We start from the raw sequence: 18486 nt of genomic DNA on the forward strand, positions 1-18486 counted from the left end.
GGAAATTGCATCAGGACAGGTTTGGATTTGATACTGGGAAATGTTCCTTCACTGAAAAGCTGGCCAGACGATGAATCCTTTAAATAAAACTAGGGGAGAGGGTAAGGGGATGTCAGTGGGTGTGTTACTATGTATATACATACACAGACACCACAGTCTGGAAATTACCCTATTAGTTCTGGAAACTAAAATAAAGATTACTAAAATTTTATCTGTTTAAATCAACTTCAATTAAAGGCTGAAAGGCAGATGTAAGTGATCTTATCAAACACAAATCTTCATGAACTGACAAATACAATTTAGGCTGCAAACACTCTATGCACTCTATGCAAGCTTTCTTGTTAATTTTATTTCACTTTCCTGTAATTCTCTGTCATTTTATCTATAGCTTTGGAAAAAAATCTCCCTTTGTGATCTACAGAAAACAAACAGTAATGTTGCCATTCATTCACAAAAAAAACAGCAGCCAAGTTAGAGCCCTATTGCTGGTAAAGCTGCTGTAGCCATAGGAGCAGGAAATTGAGATTTCTACTGCAAATAATAATTAAGTAAATGCAGATAATTAAAAGCATGTTAGCAAGAATCTCTACACAAAAACCTGTATTATTTAGCTAGGCAATAACTGAACTGACAGGCAGAGAGGGAAACAAGATAAAATCTCCACTCTAACAATGCTTCAAATACCTAAATCTAGTAGTAAACAGCTTACACTCTTTGTTTCTGAGGTGGAGGATGACTTCAATATTTGAGTACTAAAAGTCAAGTAAAATGCTCTCCCAACCTCATATTTCTCTACAAGTAGAATACTATACATACATACAAACATTCCTGCAGCAGAGCCACAAGCCTGGCACACACACACAAAATGAATTACCAAGTATCTGTTCAAAACTCATGACTTGATATAAAGAAACACTGATCTTCTATCTCCAGTTCAGTACGTAGGATGCCAGATTAGAGTCCCACACAATACCCCATCAGCTCACTGACAAAATACCCTAATGAAAAAGCGATATAAGATTCCTCCAAACAAATATTTCCTGCATTTGCTAATGCCCACCATGACATTTAATCCATAATAAACCATTCTGCAGTACACTAAGATCAAAGATTTGATAACATTCACCAACCTGATGCCCACAGCTTGAATCCCTTCAGAGTTTAAATAACTGACAACTATTAACATCTAAAGGTTTGGCATCTGAAAATGAAAAATGGAAGTCTATTTCAGAATCAAATTTGTCTTTAGATGAGGCTTGGAGCAACCTGGTCAAAATGGAAGGTGTCCCTGCCCACAGCAGGGGGTTGGAACTAGATGATCTTTAAGGTCCCTTCCAAGCCAAACCATTCTGTGATTAAACAAAAATTTCAAGTCTGTATTTGTCCACATTGAATAAAGTGGGATTGGTGTTCAGTTCTTGGCTAGGGTGGTTCTAAACTTCAAAGTTTACAAACTTGAAGATTACCAAATTCTGTTTTCTTTGCACCTAAACCAACTAGCAGGCAAAAGCCTGAGGCATGATGTCAATCTCACACAGAAATTATCTACACACTTTGATAATTTTCCAATTGAATCCTAAAAAGATACACCAGTTTGTAACACCATTACTGCCTAATATGCTGGATAGACTTTGGAAATGCCACCCAAAGCTCTACAGCACTTGGGGGTCAGCAATTGTTTCTTCCTATTTAGAGTTTGCACCAACGATTCTGATTAGTTATTCTAGCAAACAACACAGGAATAGTGCCATGCTGGAATATAATTTCTAATGGACCACTAATAAGCCAAATAAAGTGTTCAGGGGAAAGAAAAAAAGTGTTTTACAAGAATCTGAATTGCTTACTGTTTTCTACAGCTATGCCTAAGACCCAATTTTCTCTGTGCTTAAGAGGAAGAGAAGCAATTTCTATTTTTACAGCTCCTTTGAAAATATCTCAAATCACCCAACTCTTTGTTTATAACCAACACTTCATCCCTCCAACCATGTTTCGGAAAATACTATAGTCGCAAATCATACAAAATAGAGAAAAAAATCCAGATTTGGAGAACAGCACTGCCAACATGTCATCTTTCTTCAATATGTCATATAATTTTCATGGAAAAATGCCATCATTAAATGCTTAGAAAATAGACATGTAGATGGATTCAGTGCTGCTGCATGCTTATCCTATGAAAGAATATTAAAAAATAAACTAAAATAATTTAAAAAAAAACAAAAATGGAGTTTGTACTGCCTGTTATTGTCCCTCTTGCCTCATGGTTTTAATGGACATGTTTAGAATTCAGAAAGCAAGCACCACAGCCACACAAACCACTGATTTCCTGCCAGGTCTCTCTGATGGCATTTGCACAGCACACTCTGGGAGAGGAGGGGATAGCAGTTCAATGCAGAATTTCATAGTTAAACAAAGTTGTAATTACCTCCTTGTTAGAGCTCTTGTTTAAAGAAGCTAAGTGATAATACGCAGACATGAGTATTGCCACGTCTCTGAATGCTGCAGCTGAAAGAGTTTAATTTCTGGTTCTTACCTCTGGAGGTTCCTCCTTTCCACACCTCTCTTTGGAAACACAGAAAAGCATATTTTTAGAAATGTTCTTCTGAAATTCCATTCAGTCAAACTGCATCCAAACAACTCCCAAACCCTACCAGTTGTAATGCAAATCTTGAGTTCTAAAAGATCCATATAATGCACATAGAGCAGGAAACACCTCAAGGAAATGGCATGGTCTGCTTGCGACCAAGAAAAAGGGGGACAGAAACAAACTCAAGCCCACCCTGCTGCTGTTCTTTTCTACAGTCATAGGCACAAAGCTCATCAGAACTTTGACACAAAAGCAACATTTTTCTTTTGTTCTCAAAAAAGAAAAAAAAGTAACATATAGCAAACTGTAAGGAAACAGGTAGGTCTACCATTCATCTTATGTGTATTTGGAATTGTTAAATTAGTCATGAATGTACAGGCTTGCTTACCTCAGCTACTGACTAATTTAAGCATTTTAAAACAATTTCTAGTACCCTTATGTCATCATTTCATTAAAAACCATAAAAAGTGGTGAAATCATTACCTCTTTGTTTGCACAGCAAATATAAATTTCTTGTCAACAGCCATTTTCTTGCTTTTGTGTCTCAACTCAGAATAAAGAAACCCAACTCTTTTGTCTTCAAAATTATAAGGTTCTCATGAAAATGCTTTTTCATTTACTTGAATTAAACCACATTTCTAGGTTTAACTAATTTACAGCATCCCTTTAGGGAGCCAAATCTGGGGCTTAGAACCATTTTTTTCATTTATCCACTGGGTTTCAAACTCCCAGTTTTCCCAGAGGATTAGGAAAGCCTGCCAATTTAGCTTGATGCATTAAGACTGTTTGCAAAAATCCAAAATACAATCAAACATAAACCAGTCTGGTTTCAGCCTCTCCCTGCTGTATTTTTTAAGCTCAAAACTGGCCAGAGAAACTGGAACCAACTCCAGGCTGGAGCACTGCATTTACAGCTATGAGTGGAGCTTCAGCAAAATGAGACAACCAGGTGACAGACAACAGTGAGTATTTTTCTTTAATTTAATTCATAGAAAATTCCATGTAATTGTACAAAATATATCACACCCATTTACAGTGCATAGCTGTTGTTCCTGCTTTTGCCCCTCACACTGCATTTCTATTATGCATAAGAGTCGCTCACAAGTACAAGCAGCTCCAGAAAGAAGAGGTATTAAATACAAAAAGTAAGTCTACTTCTACAATAAGACAGATTTGCACTCAAAAATATCTTGCTTAAGAAGCCACAGGAGCATGAATTCCACATCACTAGATGGGGCAGAAAAGCAGTGAACACCAACCAAAGAAAGAAGGTGGATTCTCCAAACACTTGGGGAAAGGTAGCTGTCCTTCCCTGTCCACAGCACTGGCATGCAAAGCAGAGCAGCGCAGCCATTAAAGAGTCAGGAAAGGGATCAAGAAACCAGCAGTTAAAGAACAACAAGACACAGCTATATTTAGCAAACAAGCTAGGCTGAAACTATGGAGGACAAGCAAAAGAGGCAACCCACTGAGAGGCAAAACAATCAAAAACTGATTAAAAAACCCTAGCTCATTCAATCCAGTAAGAAGATTTGGAGCAGAAAGTTTAAGACTATTGTAGCACTCACTGATGGTTTGTAACATGAATACTTGCATCATGGAGCAAAAAAAGCCAAACAAAAATAAGAAAGGGAGCAGGAAGGAGGAAGAAAAATAAAGGGCAAAATGAGAAGAGAAAAAGCTTTTTGTATGTTCCAAGATTTAGCAATAAACTCAGGTTTTTAATGGTGATGGTGTTGCTCTCTACATCCCACCCTTTCATCAGCACCACCCATCCACTTTCACTGACTGAATGATCAGTTCAGGCCCCAAGTTGCTCCATGGACACAAGCTTTTGCAAGCTGAATGCCCATATGTGTACTTCCTAAAGAGCACTCAAGCTCTTAGAAAAAAAAACCACATCACCATGTGGTGTCCAGTCACCCATCCCTCAGCACTCAATTAAAGAAAAGTCCAGGAAACTAGAATTCTGCATCAATTTAAACAAGCAGATGAAGAAAAAGAGGCAAGTAATTCCTCTTTAAACTCCTGGTGCTCACTTGTTTACAGAGAGGAAAAGTGAGGTGAGCAGTGGTTCCACCTGAGCTCATAAGTAACTGCAAAAAGATTTCCTGAAAAGGAAGTTAGTGAAGCTTATGGGAAGTTCTTTATCAGGTGATTTTCACCTCCTAAACATAAGAATGTCTCTACTAGAAACGCTCAACACCAGCAAGAGCAAAGAGACTTGCACTGTCATCATACATGCCATGTGCTATAAAATTAATTACCCTCTAACACTCTTCCCATTACGTGTGGGTAAAACAGGAACAACATTCTTGGCCTTACGATCACATTCATTAAGGATTAGGTTTAGCAAAGACCTAAAGAGAGACAGGAAAAATAAACCTCAGTAATTGATACAAACCACACCAAGAAGGGAAGCAGCTCTGAAGAGCAAGCGCAGATCGCTCTGTACTAACATCACAATTCATAATAATAATGTTTATGAAACAAAATGCTGCTTCAAAGAACTTCTAAGAATGCTGCTCTTGACCAATTTTTCCCTCTTACATACTTCAGGATACAAAGCATAGAAGGAAAAAATCCTTTCAGAGTAGGTTCTTCAGGCAAGAGACAATCCTGTCAGATAACTCACTGGCATATCAAAAGTATTCAGTAACAGAATATGAAAAACACACAGTAAGGCTAGAAATTATTCTAAGCATCCCAAGCATTAAACACCTTTCTAAGGGAGAGAGAAATTCTAAGAGAAGGAGTTCTAACAGGCTCCTGTGTCTGACATACTGCTCACAATGAGAGCAAATATTGCCAATTACTCTGTGCAAAATAGAATTGTTTTTAAACACACAATCCTCTGCTTTTCAGCTGGCTAAAGAGCAAAGGGTTCCTCCCCACTGCACATGAACTAAAGAACTCTTTAGCAAAAGGTGAGCTGCTGCCACCAAGTTTCTAAAGCAAACAGCCTGTTCCCTCCTTGCTGCTGGAGTTTAATCTCTCCTGGCACCAGCCAAGGCCATCCTTCTCAGGCAGGGGAGAATGATGTCCTGCCAAGGTTTTTATTTTTAAGAAGACCAGCAGAGTGACAATAGCACACAGCAATCCCACGAGCAGAGCCCTGTGAATTAGGCTGAGCTCGCTGTTGCTATGAGCAATTGCATTGCAGCACCACGGCCACTTCTGCAGTCTAGACGGGCAACGATAAAACTTAATATTCTAGCCCAAATAAATGACAAATACCCCACACACTCATTTTTCTCGGTAGTGAGCCCAGCCAGGGATGAATCATCATGCACACACGCTTTCCAGGCCCACGGCACCAGCGACCACAAGGTCCTCCCTGCCTGAGCCCTGTAGCAGCTCTGCCCCCCACACACTGGGGGCTTTGGAGAAGCCTTACTGGGTTTTGGCAAAGCCACAGGTTCAACAGACACTGCTGGTTCCTGCAGGGCTGAGGAGCAGCACATGCTCATAACACTGCCTCAGAACCTACCTGACACAGACAGCTTCTACACGATACCCAGGGAAAGAAATGGGGCAAAATTATGTGAACTTACCTCCATGTCACCCCTCCAGTAAAGTGGTTAGCATATAAACTGCAGTTAGTAGCAATATACAGTGACAGAACAAAATGTAGATACTACGCAAAATGATAAAAAAAGCATCTTTTTTATTATGTCTCCAGTTCTTCCTGCAGTAACAACAACAGCAGAGCAAAGCACTGGTCTTCACTTAGTAATTTCAGCTCTCCTTTACTTTCCATTCCTCTGAAAACAAAATGCACAGGCTCAAAGAATCTTTTTAAAACATTCCTAAATTAATCTGCTTGCCTGAGACTTCAAGATAAGAGTAGTTTTAATTTCTCTGTGAAAATATTTTCAACCATAGAGAATCCTTCAGAAAGACTCCTTCTAATCTTCAGGGCATCCTGCACAGCTGCACAAAAACCATGGCTTGAAATCAGAAGTTGAGACTTCTCCATTGTTTTATGAGTTACTATTCTGCCACAGATCTCAATAATGGAGAGAGTCCTTTTGAAATGTTCTCTTCCACATTATTATCACACACTGGTGACGAAGTTGGAAAAGGCTGGTGTGATTTTTTAGATATAATATGATGAATGTTTCTACATCTTTGTTTACCAGGAGTTATTGTTACAGAGTTCAATTAGCAGAAGCTTTCTCAGAAGGGAAAACAATACAGCTGCTAAAAGCAATGGAAAACTGTCCAGCAAAGAGCACTCGCTCCCCAGCAGCCCCAGGCAGCCTGTCACAGCTGGCTCTCCCGGAGTCTAAATCCAGCAGATTTCACACCTTGGGCACGACCCAGCAAAGTCACTGTGGGAGATGACAGCGACCACAGCGACACCTGGTCCCACCCAGCCTCCGCTGAAGGCTCCCACTGCTTCCTCCCACCACCTGCCATGCTGCTCCCACTCCCCAGAGAGCCAATTCAGGCAGAAACCCACCAAAACAGCAGGGGCAAGCTGCAAGGCAGTAAAATAATCCACGATGATACCTAAAAATCAAAGTTATTATTGGCAAAACTGTCACTCTTCTGCAGTCCTGCAGCCCTGTGATGGGCACGTCTGGAGCAGCTCACCCAGGGGCTCACAGGCACCAGCAGCAGTGCAGAACAAACAGGAGCCAGGGATGAAGCAGGGCAACACTTACTGACAGCCTTAGCTGCACTATTTCCCACATGGGCCTTTTTTTTTTGTCTTATTGCTAGAACTCTCTGTTTGACTCCTTTGGCAGAATCAGCAGCGCTTTCTCTGCCCATATCTGTTTTGATGAGGACCCTGAGAGGCAGGGGATCTTGGCAGCATCCGAGCCAGACGCCCATGCTGTGCTCCTGTCTCAGCCAGGGCTCAGCAAGAGCCCAGGCGCCCAGTCCAAGTTCACAGACTTCTTGTTCCCATTCAGAAGCACATTCTTTGACTTGGAGGGATGCATCTGAAAAAGCAGATGGCCAGAATCCATTGAGACCTCTGACAACCATCACATTAGTAATGCCAAATGTGAGATACAACTGTCCTACTTGAGACAATACACGGGATTCAATAATCACTGTGATATTCTAAAGGTACTGAAGTCACAGCAAATGGGAAATAATTCAGTGCTTTATCAAAATAATCAATACTTATTTCAACTGTGCAAGTTAACCCATAACATATAGATTTATTTCTTTTTACTGCATACAGAAATTGTATACCCATTAGTAGAGTACTACATAAGCACTTACTAAGCCAATAACCAAAACAATTTTCTAAATTACATATAAAATGGTTTCTTTCATCTGTTTATTCTCATAAAAATTTCAATGTGGAAGCCAAAAGAAAACAGCTGCGCAAAGTATTTTCAACTGCAAGAGACATGCAAGAAGGTATTTCTGCCTGTGCTAGAGGGCACAATCTGTAATAACATTTTGCCTTCCAGATAATGACAAGAGGTATTAAAAGGACAACTTGCTCTCTAATAAGCTTGCTTGACTGGTTGAGCACGCACATACATAGACAGCACAGTTTTGCCAACAATAATTTTAATTAATTTTTACATTTCATTCTAAGTTACATTAATTTATGGCCTTCCTAAAAGACATTTAGCGGACAGCTAATTAAATTCAAGCCATTAGATTTTAATTAGAGACGTTTAAAAAGAAAAAAGTCTCAGAACAATTCACACATCTTTGTGAACACTATGTGCTCATTAGCAGCTAGAAGAGCCAACAAGTGATTATAAATACAGAAGAGGGCTAAGCAGCATGATTCAAACCTGGAAACAAAAAAGTCACGTAAAGTTTCATACTTCAAAGCAAAAGATTCTGGGAATGCCCTCCCCTTAGCCCAAGTCTAGCAAACCTCTCTGCATTAGTGCTTGCCACAAAAGCAAAATCAAAGGCCAACTAGCAGTGAATATCATAATACACATTTAAAAAGGCTGAGCAGCGCTTAATCCTCATTAAATTCACAGCACCTTCCTGAACAAACAGTGAAACAAATTAAAGGTCCAGATGGAGCCCCTCCTTAATAAGACACATGGGATGTCCCAATGAGCCCATCGTGGCTCCGGTACAAGGTGCTGGACCACCGACAATCCCATGGCACTGCTCACTGCGAACCTCACACAAGAAAGCAAAGCTTTGTTATTTCGTAGTAATTGAGTTTTTCCTACTTCCAACAAAAGCCAGTTATTTCTAAATATCGACCTCTCGGGACCAATACTGCACGAGTTAAAAGCAATATCGGTGTGCTTTGATATGGTGATCAGTTCTTCTGCTGGGTTAAGAGGTTCATAAATATTAACCATGGCACATTTGCATATGTCACCTACAGGCACAAATCTTCCCTCAGAAAACTGGGAACAGAACCCGTACAATTCTTCCATGTGTCGCTTTCTGATCACCACATCCAAAATGGCCATGGCAGTTACTTGAGCAAGGACAGTATACCTGGCAAAGAGCCAAACTACCAAAGCATACTGTTAATTATGGTGCACCAGTTTGGTTTGGAGAGATGCCCAAAATGCTGGAGTTGACATTTCAAAAACCTGAAAGGTTAGGATCACACTCAGAAGTATTTAAATGAGTCAAGTTTTCCAGAAAATTGAGAACTATGCACTGTTACTACAGATTTTACAGGAGTGACGTAAAAATAAATTAATCTTATTTTAAGAGACACAGATTTATTATTCTACAAAAGATGGAGTGAGTTTGATGACAAAACGCCTGCAATAGATGCAGCGGCACTGAATACGGTGAGAGCAGCAGGTAGACAGCACTGCAAAACCAATGGTTTTATAATCTGCAGGAATGGAAACTTACACGGTTTACAATTCTTACATTTGAATGCATGTTCAATTCACATTTGTAACCAGAACAACCTGGTAGCACATGCAATCTGTCCCCCAAAAAAGTCAAAAACTAGGCTGGAGGAGTAATTTTGCTTCAAGAAACTGGTGGGAATTTGCCGCAGCCTTCATAAAACTGGAGGCAGCTCAGCCTATCAGTTTTCTGGCACCATTTAACGAGCAAGCAGTAAATATTTTCGATCACGCCGCGGCTCCGGCAGAGGAACCTGTCGCCCAGGCAGCCCGGAGGGTTCCTCGGGCGCTCGGACGGATGCTCGGACACCGGGAAGGCGCCGACGGCCCCGTTAACATTCCCAAAAAGGATGCCGCCGGCGCCCCCAAGTTTCCAGGGGTGCTGCGCTCCCCTTGGAGCCGCTCCGAGCCGGGACAGGGCAGAGCTGCCCGCGGTTCCCGGTCCGACACCGGGCCCGCTGCGCCCGGACCGACGGCGTCCCTCCTACCCCGGAGCAAAACGGAGAGGCAAAAAACAAAGTAACATTTAAAAAAAAAAACCAAACAACCTAAGCCAAACCATCAGCCCAAAGCTAAGCAACTAGCTCTGGGGAAGCGCAAACCCACGGCGAGAGAAGAACAAAGAAGGCAAGTGCAGCCGGAGCTCTCGCAACAGATGGTTTGAAGCTGACCAGATTTCGCGCTGGCATCCCCTCCCCTCCCGCCGCGGGCGGTGTTCGCACGCACCGGCCCGGCCGGCCCCGGGCAGTCCCAGCCGGCAGCTCCGGCATCCCCGCCGGCCGCAGGTGCGCGCCCCGGGCCGCGCCGCACGGCGGGCTGCCCGCTCCTCGTCCCGTCCCGTCCCGTCCCGCAGCGACTCACCCAAACTCCCCGCGAAACCGTCCATCTTGTGCGGAGGAAGGCTGGTGCCGGACCCCGAGGCGAAGCCGCCGTCGTGGTCGGCCGGGACAGGTTCATTCACCCGCGGAGCGGCGGCAGGCAGCGGCGGCGCCGCAGCCCGGCGCTCGCAAGCCGCCCGGGGCAGCGGCTGCGGCGGCTCCCCGCGCTCGGCGGCGGGAGGCGGCTCCGGCGGCTCCTCCTCCTCCTGCCGCTGCTGCTTCTGGCGCTGCTGCGGGGCCGGCGCTGCCCGGCTCCGTCCCTGCGCCGCGACCCCAGCACGGCAGCGAGTGCCGAGCTGCTCCCGCCCCCGCCACCAGCGCCGCCCCAGCGCCCCGTGCTGTCGTGCTTCCGACTCCGCCCGCCCTGGCAGCCGCCGCTTCCCCTGCGGGCGGGCCGGCCCCGCAGCCCCGCGGGCGGGCGGGCAGTGCCCGGCGCCTCGGCCCGCGGTCCCGCGAGAGCTGCGGCCGCTGCCCCGAGCGCGGGGCTGCGCGGGGCGCACGGGATGTGATGTGATGGGACGGGGAGCGGCAGCGCCCCGGGGCCAGCGCGCCTTCTCCTTCCCCGGCGTGCTTCGGCCGGGAGCAGCACCTCGGTTTACCTTCGAAAGCTTGTGCTATCTATTGGACGGGCTGTGGGTGGGTTTAATTGGGCGACTTAATGCAATCAACGCCAGCAGTCAAAAGAGATCTTGTTAGGTGAATCTCAAAATGTTCGTTCACACTAGTTGGGGAAGTTTTTCCTCACTGAAGTTAAGCCAGAGGAACTGTCATTTCTTTACCCTCTCATTTCTTATAGCTGGGAATGCATAAGCAGTCACTCCCGCCCCTGCCGGTCAGCCGGGTTCCTGACCGTCTCCTGTAGCTTCCAGCCATGTGCTTGATGTCGGGGGAAAGGAGAAAGTAGGACCAATAATTCAAATCAGCCATGCTGCATACTATCTAATCGCCCAACCAAGGCAATTTCATATGTTAAGCAACATCATCAAGTTGCATGACGCATTTTCTCCTTGGTCAGGAAAAGCTCCGTACCCATCGCAACATCCTGTTTTGCTATAAGTATTTCCCTGTAATGCACTCTAGGCGAGTGCCGCAGTTACACAGTGCGGTGGGTAATTGCCTCACCAGCACGGCCCTGGCATTTGCAGCTGGGCCCTCTAATGACAGGCTGTGGATGTTGTTGAACAGGACTGGGGAGAACTCGGAGCTGGAGAGCAGCACAGACCGGCTGGGAGCAGCCCACATTTCCCAGCTGCTTGCATCCTCTTAGGCGAAAGCATCGTTATCTTGCTGATCTGCAATTTTCAATAATCCCAGGAGGTTTGTGCTTGCTCACATTAGAGAAAAGCACCTTGAAATTTTTCATCAAAACCTAATCTCTGGATTTTCCAGCAAATTTTACTGAACAGCTGCCACAGCAATGAATTTGAGTGCAGCTGCCAGCCAGCTACATTAATAATCCACCATCATACATCCTGTAGTCTTGTCAAAAAAGATGCCCTGTTTTCGATGAGCCACGATTAGCCTCCAAAGTCTGGTCTTAATTACTGCCAGGTGTTAGAGCTCCTTTATCTGCACTTGGAGTATGTTGTGGAATGGCTCTATATAGGCTACGTTCATGGTCTTCTAGCTATGAGAAATGAGCTCTGCAGTCAGTATAGCCCAATCAAAATTCCCTTTAAAATGCTTCATTTTACAAACAAAAGCGCGAAGAGCCAGGCGCTACAGCTCCAGTCCTATCTCCCCACCCCCTCGTTTCTTGCTTGCCTCAGGGCAGGTTTCCAAGATGCTTGGAGCACTGGGAGAACACAGAGAAAAATCTCCTCAAGCTAGGAAAGGAAAAGTGCCCTGGGAATTCAGAACCTGTGCGCGGTTTTCTTCAGAAAAAAAAGTCCCTTTCCTGGAGACAGAGACTTAGGCAAATTCTTCAGGTGGGACTTGTGTGCATCAGGTGTGCTGTTTTGTTAAACAAAAAACCCCAACCAAACAAAAAGCAAGCCCAGCTACCTTCTTCAGCTCTTCAAAATCACCCTTCAAATCCATGAGTGAGGTATTGCAAGCATCCTTACATTTGTAAGTGTTGCCTCTGTTTTGTAGACTAGAAACTGAGGTTCAGAAGTGAAGATGGTGTCATAGATCCTTGTCTAGATGTTTAATCCCTACTGAAATTGGCAAGGAGCATGAATTAATACCTTTGATTATTTGGGTTGTGCAGATCTTGCATAGAAATATACAAAAAGGTTAAAGAGCTGCAAAGAAAACCAGTTCTCCATAATCTTATATTGAACATGACTATGGTACTGGACTACTGTTGAAAGCCCGAGATTTGGTTCCAGTATTTTAAAAGGAAAGTTGCAGAGTTAAGGAACTGAACAAAACTGAGACATTTGGAAGGGAAGTTTACTTCATTGTGACTTGATATAGGAATTTCTGAAAAGCAAACACTATGCAGAACTTAACAATATATGGCAAACTCCAGCTTTTCAATTCTTATGTTAAATTCTTCAGTCTAAGCCAAGTTCTGTATGCTACATAAATTTAAGTGGGGTTTTGACTGAAGCATTAATTTATTTATTGATTGTCTTTGTGGTGTACACAACAGATGTAATTGCAGAACTTTAGCAAAAAAAAAAATTTGTAATAAATACATATATGGCCATGTGTATGTAATCTTTAACAATTTTAGTTGTCTGATGAGCGGAAGAACTTAGAATTACAGCAAAAAATTATCTTATTTGTGTCTGTTTCAGACAGGTACTGGCAAAGTATTTAACATAGCTGTAAGCTGATTAACAGTATGACTGTTCCAGGTGCAAACCCTAAGGAAAAGGTGATTTCTTACCTCCAGTATAGTATTAATGTTTGACTTGGAGGAGGGGGGAATTGTATAGTGCTTTAAAGTGTTTAATTTCTGTTTCTTTGTTGACAGTGATTCAAAAACAGACCCAGGGAGTTGTTACAAAGTTTTAACAAGCTCAGTTATTGTCTCCCTCTAGTTTATGTTTTGCTGCTAAAGAAAGATAATGCTATTCAAGATTGGAGTAAACTTGGAATATCCCGTCTCAGCTTTCTAGCCAGCTAAAATCCAGTGCTTTATTGCACATATAGATAGCAAATAGAGAAAGATAAACATGATACCACAGGGCAGGACTTTTATATCAGTTTGACAGATTCACAGTTTGAGAGATCGAAATTCTTTTCTGCTTGCAGCCAAACCCCTTTGACTCCTGCTGGTTCAGGAGGCAGCTGGACCAGTGCTGGGACAAGCAAAGCCTGAGCTCTGCTGCTCAGAATAGCTGGTGAGCAATGAGCCAGTGCCTCAGCTGCACTAAATCACTTTGGTGCTGCTGACTGCAGCAGGCAGGGCTGACAGGCCCTAGCTGGGCACCTGGATGTACACACTGAGTCTCCCTCTTACCAGAGAGAAGTTATGAAAAATGCAAACCCCAGAACAAGGTCACCCTGAAATACACAGTGGAGGCTACACACATTCCAGAGATATTTACACAGCCCTTGAAGGAAATAGGCTGGTTTTTCCCCATTGTTTCATTTCTGTGGCACATTCTCCTTGGGCTGCAGGTTTGTGAACAGTATTTCTTGCAAGAATACCTATGTTTGTTTTGGTGGTTTTTTGAATTGACATAGTTTGGCAGCCTTCAGCCTGGGAATTGTTTATAACCTTTTGGTGGCTTGAATGTAAATTACATTGAAGCATTTTTCCACTGAGGAAACATAAAAATTATTAACAACTGAATATGAAATTGCTGAGATTCTTGTACATGAGATTGGGAGTCTGAACCTGAGCCATTTCATCTTACTGTTTAGAAAGAGAAATGTACTTCTCACAGGACTCCTCTTCTTCCTGCAGTTTTTCTGGTGCACCTCTTCAAGGTGAGTAGCAAAAGCCCAGATGGCAACAAGCAGTCAGAAAGTCTGAAGTCTGATCCAGCCCCAGAAGTCTGATCCTGCCTCTCTCCTGTTCTGCCTGCAGACCTAGGAAAAGAAGTGGTGATGCTATTTGTAACCAGCTGTGCCCCACAGCTGGTGGTGTAATCAGTGTATGATTTCTCCCCATGCTCATTTTAGATGTTGTTCTTTGCACATAGGTCGGTTCTTTAGGATGCCTTGTTTTGAAGATCAACTTTGAGAACAACTTTGTTGGCTTGCCATAAGGCATGGGATATTGTTAATTCTCCCAAGTGAGTCTCAAGTACCCAGGAGTCACTGATGTAAGGGAAAAGATTTGATGCCTGACCTAGAGGAAAATTAAATTACTTCTTCCTGATTTATAGAGGTTACTTTTCTTACCTTCATCACAGAATCTCTGAAGGTTTTCTTTCTGGGCTGGGATTTTGCCTCCCCCAAAAAGCAGCCTAGGGTTCAGTCCCTCTAAATTACTGGGGAGTGTGAATCAGCACCTGTAATGCCGAATGGGCTGGAAGAGTCATGTCATGAATCTGAGGAGAACAAAGAGAACTTCCATTAAGGCTTCTAATTATGTGTTTAACAAAAGTATGACCTAGGATTTTAAAAAATTAGGATGAATTAATTGCTGTGTCTATCCTCATTTGTTTTGTTAAAGACACCAAGCTGCCCCTGTAGAACGCATTTAAAGAGCCAAGTCTTGTCAATATTGCTATGTACGTGCTTCCTGCAGAAGACCAGCTCCTCCAGGTCTTCACCCATTTTCTAAAAGTAAGAACAGAAATTGTCCTCCAAAACAAAAATATTACAGTTTGCCAAAGGCTTTCCAGTGCCTAAGTTCTGTTTAGGTAGACTTTTGTTTTTGTAGTAGAAGGACGGATCATAATCTTATTTCTATAGTGCTACTACTTCTTTGCTGATTAACATAAAATCTCAAACAGGTTGACTTTTGCTGCTATATATGAATTTTTGCTTCACTTCTGCACATTTAGTTTTTAATTTTATTGCAAATAGATTTTCATCACAATGTGCAAAGTTGTTTCCAAATGTTCAGAGATGTCTTCGTTTAATAGCACAAATACAATTTACTGTCAGTCAAAAAAGCCAAAACAATTTAAAAGATAGTAATGATTTGTGAGAATCTCCGTAATGGAGACTAAATAGAGATGGCTTCATTTTGAGGATATGCTAAGCATCCATATCCTGAAAAATCCCTCTTACAGGTTGCTTCTTTGTGTTGATTATCCAAGAATTTCAGTTCCAAGCCATTAATAACACTTTGGCAAGGACTGCATCATTTCCTGGGGTCCTCATTAAATGCGCATTTTGGTTCAGGTGTAGAACCAACAAACCTCTGTTAGCTTATGCTAAATTTCCCATCATTACATTAATGTGTTTAAAAAATAAGAGTCTCCTACAAATGTGACTACTGAGTAAGAGAAAAATAGCAGAGCTGTAGTGCTAATTCATTTGCCAGCCCTGGTGGGGAATGAACAGATTCAGTGTGATTCCTAAGCATTTAAAAATTGGCAGAATTTGAGCTGAGATAGTTACAACCCTGCTTGCAAAATACTTTTTTTTTACTCATTAGGGGAAAGGCTTAGCATTTTAACTAAAGAGCAGCTTGAAAATTTTATTCTGCAGCTTTGTATCGAGCTTGTATTATATGAGAAAATCTGAAAAACATTTCAGAAAGATGGCAAAATAGAATTTATCTTCCTTCATCTCTCCCTAATTGGATAAGTGGTCTGGTTTCTCATACTGAAAAGCACACTCAAGTTGTTTTCTCAAATTAGTGAGCTCCTCATGAATTCCTACCTTGGTCCAAGTGCTATAAAAGTCTAATGTCTTACATAAGTGCTAAGTTAAGGATTTAGCTGAGGCATAAATTGGTGTATTGGCTTTGTATCAGCCATTTACATTAGGGTGCAGTTTATTCTCTGCCTCAGGAAAAAATGTGCTTCAGCTTGTACTCAGGAGCACTATGATGAGCTCATAAACAATCCCTTTTCTGTTCCCCTTTCTTAGAAAAATTAGGAAAATGTAAGACTAGCAGGTTAGTGATGTTAACAGGAGTGCTAACTAGTAAGTCTTAAAACTGCTGGAAGAGGAGCTGATTTTTCAACTGAGAAGTTTATGGAGATCCCCCTTGGGAACAGAATAAATTAGTGTAACATGTGGAATTTATTTTTTTCCCCTGAGTGTTAAAACATCTCCTGTAGCTTTGCATTTTATGCAGCTCATTTTCCACAATAAGAAGCTGCTCTGCACAATAAGCTGTGTGCCTGTGTATGTGTCTGTAAATAAATACAGATTTATTTCCTACAGATCCTCCTCCCTCAGTGCTGGTCGCCCCTCAGTGCAGTTCTGGTTAAGCTATTACTGTGCCTGAACCATTTGTCAGGGGAAGGAAGTGCCTGCAGAGAAGTGATACATTGCTGTGTAGTTTCTTGCTGTGAAGTGTTGATTTTAAAAGAGGCTGGCAGGCTGCAGCCCACCCCATAATAAAAAATGAACAGACATGGTTTAGGATGTTTTGTTTTTCTTTTGTCCTGTTGCTCTGCCCAGTTTAAGGAATCTTTTATTGTCTTTCAGCCATGCCATACTCAGCAATAGGTTTATCTCTTAAGTTTGGCCTTGTCCCCTCTGGGAGCTCGGGATTCTTTCCCATTTCCATTTGTGACAGCCATCCTCTCTCCTGGTTATTAGCCAGCAGGGCAGGTGTGTGGTGCTTTCCTTTAGAAAGGATAATGTTAGCACCCTAATTCAGTGAGCAGCACAGCGATCATCCTCTGTTGCAGGCTGAGAGCACCAACAAGGGTGTTAGTGTAAGACATAGGCTGGAGAGTGAAGACCAAAACCAGATCAGCATGGGCTAAACTGAAATAAAGTGAAAATAAACTCTATTACCATTCAAAAAATATTAATTTTGAAATAATAGCTATCTATAGATAACTTGTATTGAGGGCAGATTTCCTGTCTGCAGTATCAGACATTCCCTTTACTGCCCCAGGAGAACATGGAGCTATTGGAAGGAGCTTCTGCCAGGCTCAGGGATGCATTCAGATGGTCATACAGAAATGATGTATCACTTGCAAAGTCTAACGAGGCAACTGATTGTGTCTTTGTGAATTGATAATATTATTATCATCACAATTAATCAAGAAAGTATAAATCTAGTCTTGGTTTCCCAATGGTCATCAAAACCATTCATCTTAATATCTCCTGCTTTGAGAAGACCTCCAAGGTCATTCAGACTCGTAGTAGAATAGGAGCAGTGATAATTGATCTTTCTGTGGGTCACAATTGTAAAGGCTCAAAGAGGAAACTTCAAACCTGCCTTGTGCTGTGATTCCTCATCATGGGTCCCTAACTAGTGTAAGCAGGGGAGTCAGCTATTCTGTAGTCAAAGGCAGTAGATTACTTTATTCCTAATGAGGCTGTCTCAGGCATGCAGTGCACAGTTGCAGTGAATGAGCTCATATTTACCTGTGCCTGAAGAACAGTTAATGAAGCACATTTGTTTTCATTTCCTTTACCTACCCTATATTTACTAATTATAGTTCCTAATTAATGAAATCAGCATTTGAACTTTGGCTTTTAAAGCACCAAATCCATGCTGTGCTGTAGATAAATTTACATTCCATTTATGCAAGTCATCCAATTAAAATTTACTCATAGAAAGTATATAATACACCCAAATGAATACATTATTTCCCCTATTAATCTGCTTTCTTTGCTTTTCTGTAGAAGTGGACAACCTTTTCCTTTATCCCAAATGGGAATTCATGTTAAAAAAAAAAAAAAAAAAAGCCCACACTGAAAAATCCCACAAACCCACCCAGAACAAAAACCCCCAAACCCAGCCCTGAAATAGGCAGTAAAACAAAATTAAAGGGAAATTTCTCAGGTCAAATTGGTTTCAGGTCAAAATTAGCATTTTTACATCAAGATTTCTGAAAAAGAAAGCTCTCCCTCTAATCTTCCTTATATGACTGCATTTAAAAATTGAAAAAATATGTTGAAATTTTCTATTTCATGTGAAAACAGCAGATGGCAGCAACACAGACTCTGCGTCCAAATCTGGGGTTTGCCCTCTTCACTTGGGTGGGTAAGCTTTGAATGATTTCTTGGCTAATATCTCATCAAATTGGTCCTGAAAACATAAAAAAGTCAAAAAATCTACCTTCTTCCAGGCCTGTGATCTCAATGTCTGTGATCTTCCTCCTGGAAAGGTATTTCTTGGCTCAGGTCTCTCTGGACTGGCACTGAAGTATCCTTTGTC

General features: G+C 42.3%; 1 protein-coding gene across 1 annotated transcript in view; it reads right to left on the reverse strand.

Annotated features, from left to right (window-relative positions):
* EML4 (EMAP like 4) overlaps window positions 1-10750 on the reverse strand; it is a 145193-nt gene extending 134443 nt beyond the window's left edge. The window contains exon 1 of the mRNA XM_030269033.4: window positions 10264-10750. Coding sequence (XP_030124893.4) covers window positions 10264-10288 — 25 coding nt within the window. The 5' untranslated portion in view covers window positions 10289-10750. The remainder of the gene's footprint in view (window positions 1-10263) is intronic.
* Window positions 10751-18486: the final 7736 nt, after the last annotated feature.

Source organism: Taeniopygia guttata, chromosome 3 (genome assembly GCF_048771995.1).
Source record: "Taeniopygia guttata chromosome 3, bTaeGut7.mat, whole genome shotgun sequence".
In the NCBI taxonomy this organism is placed as follows: domain Eukaryota; kingdom Metazoa; phylum Chordata; class Aves; order Passeriformes; family Estrildidae; genus Taeniopygia; species Taeniopygia guttata.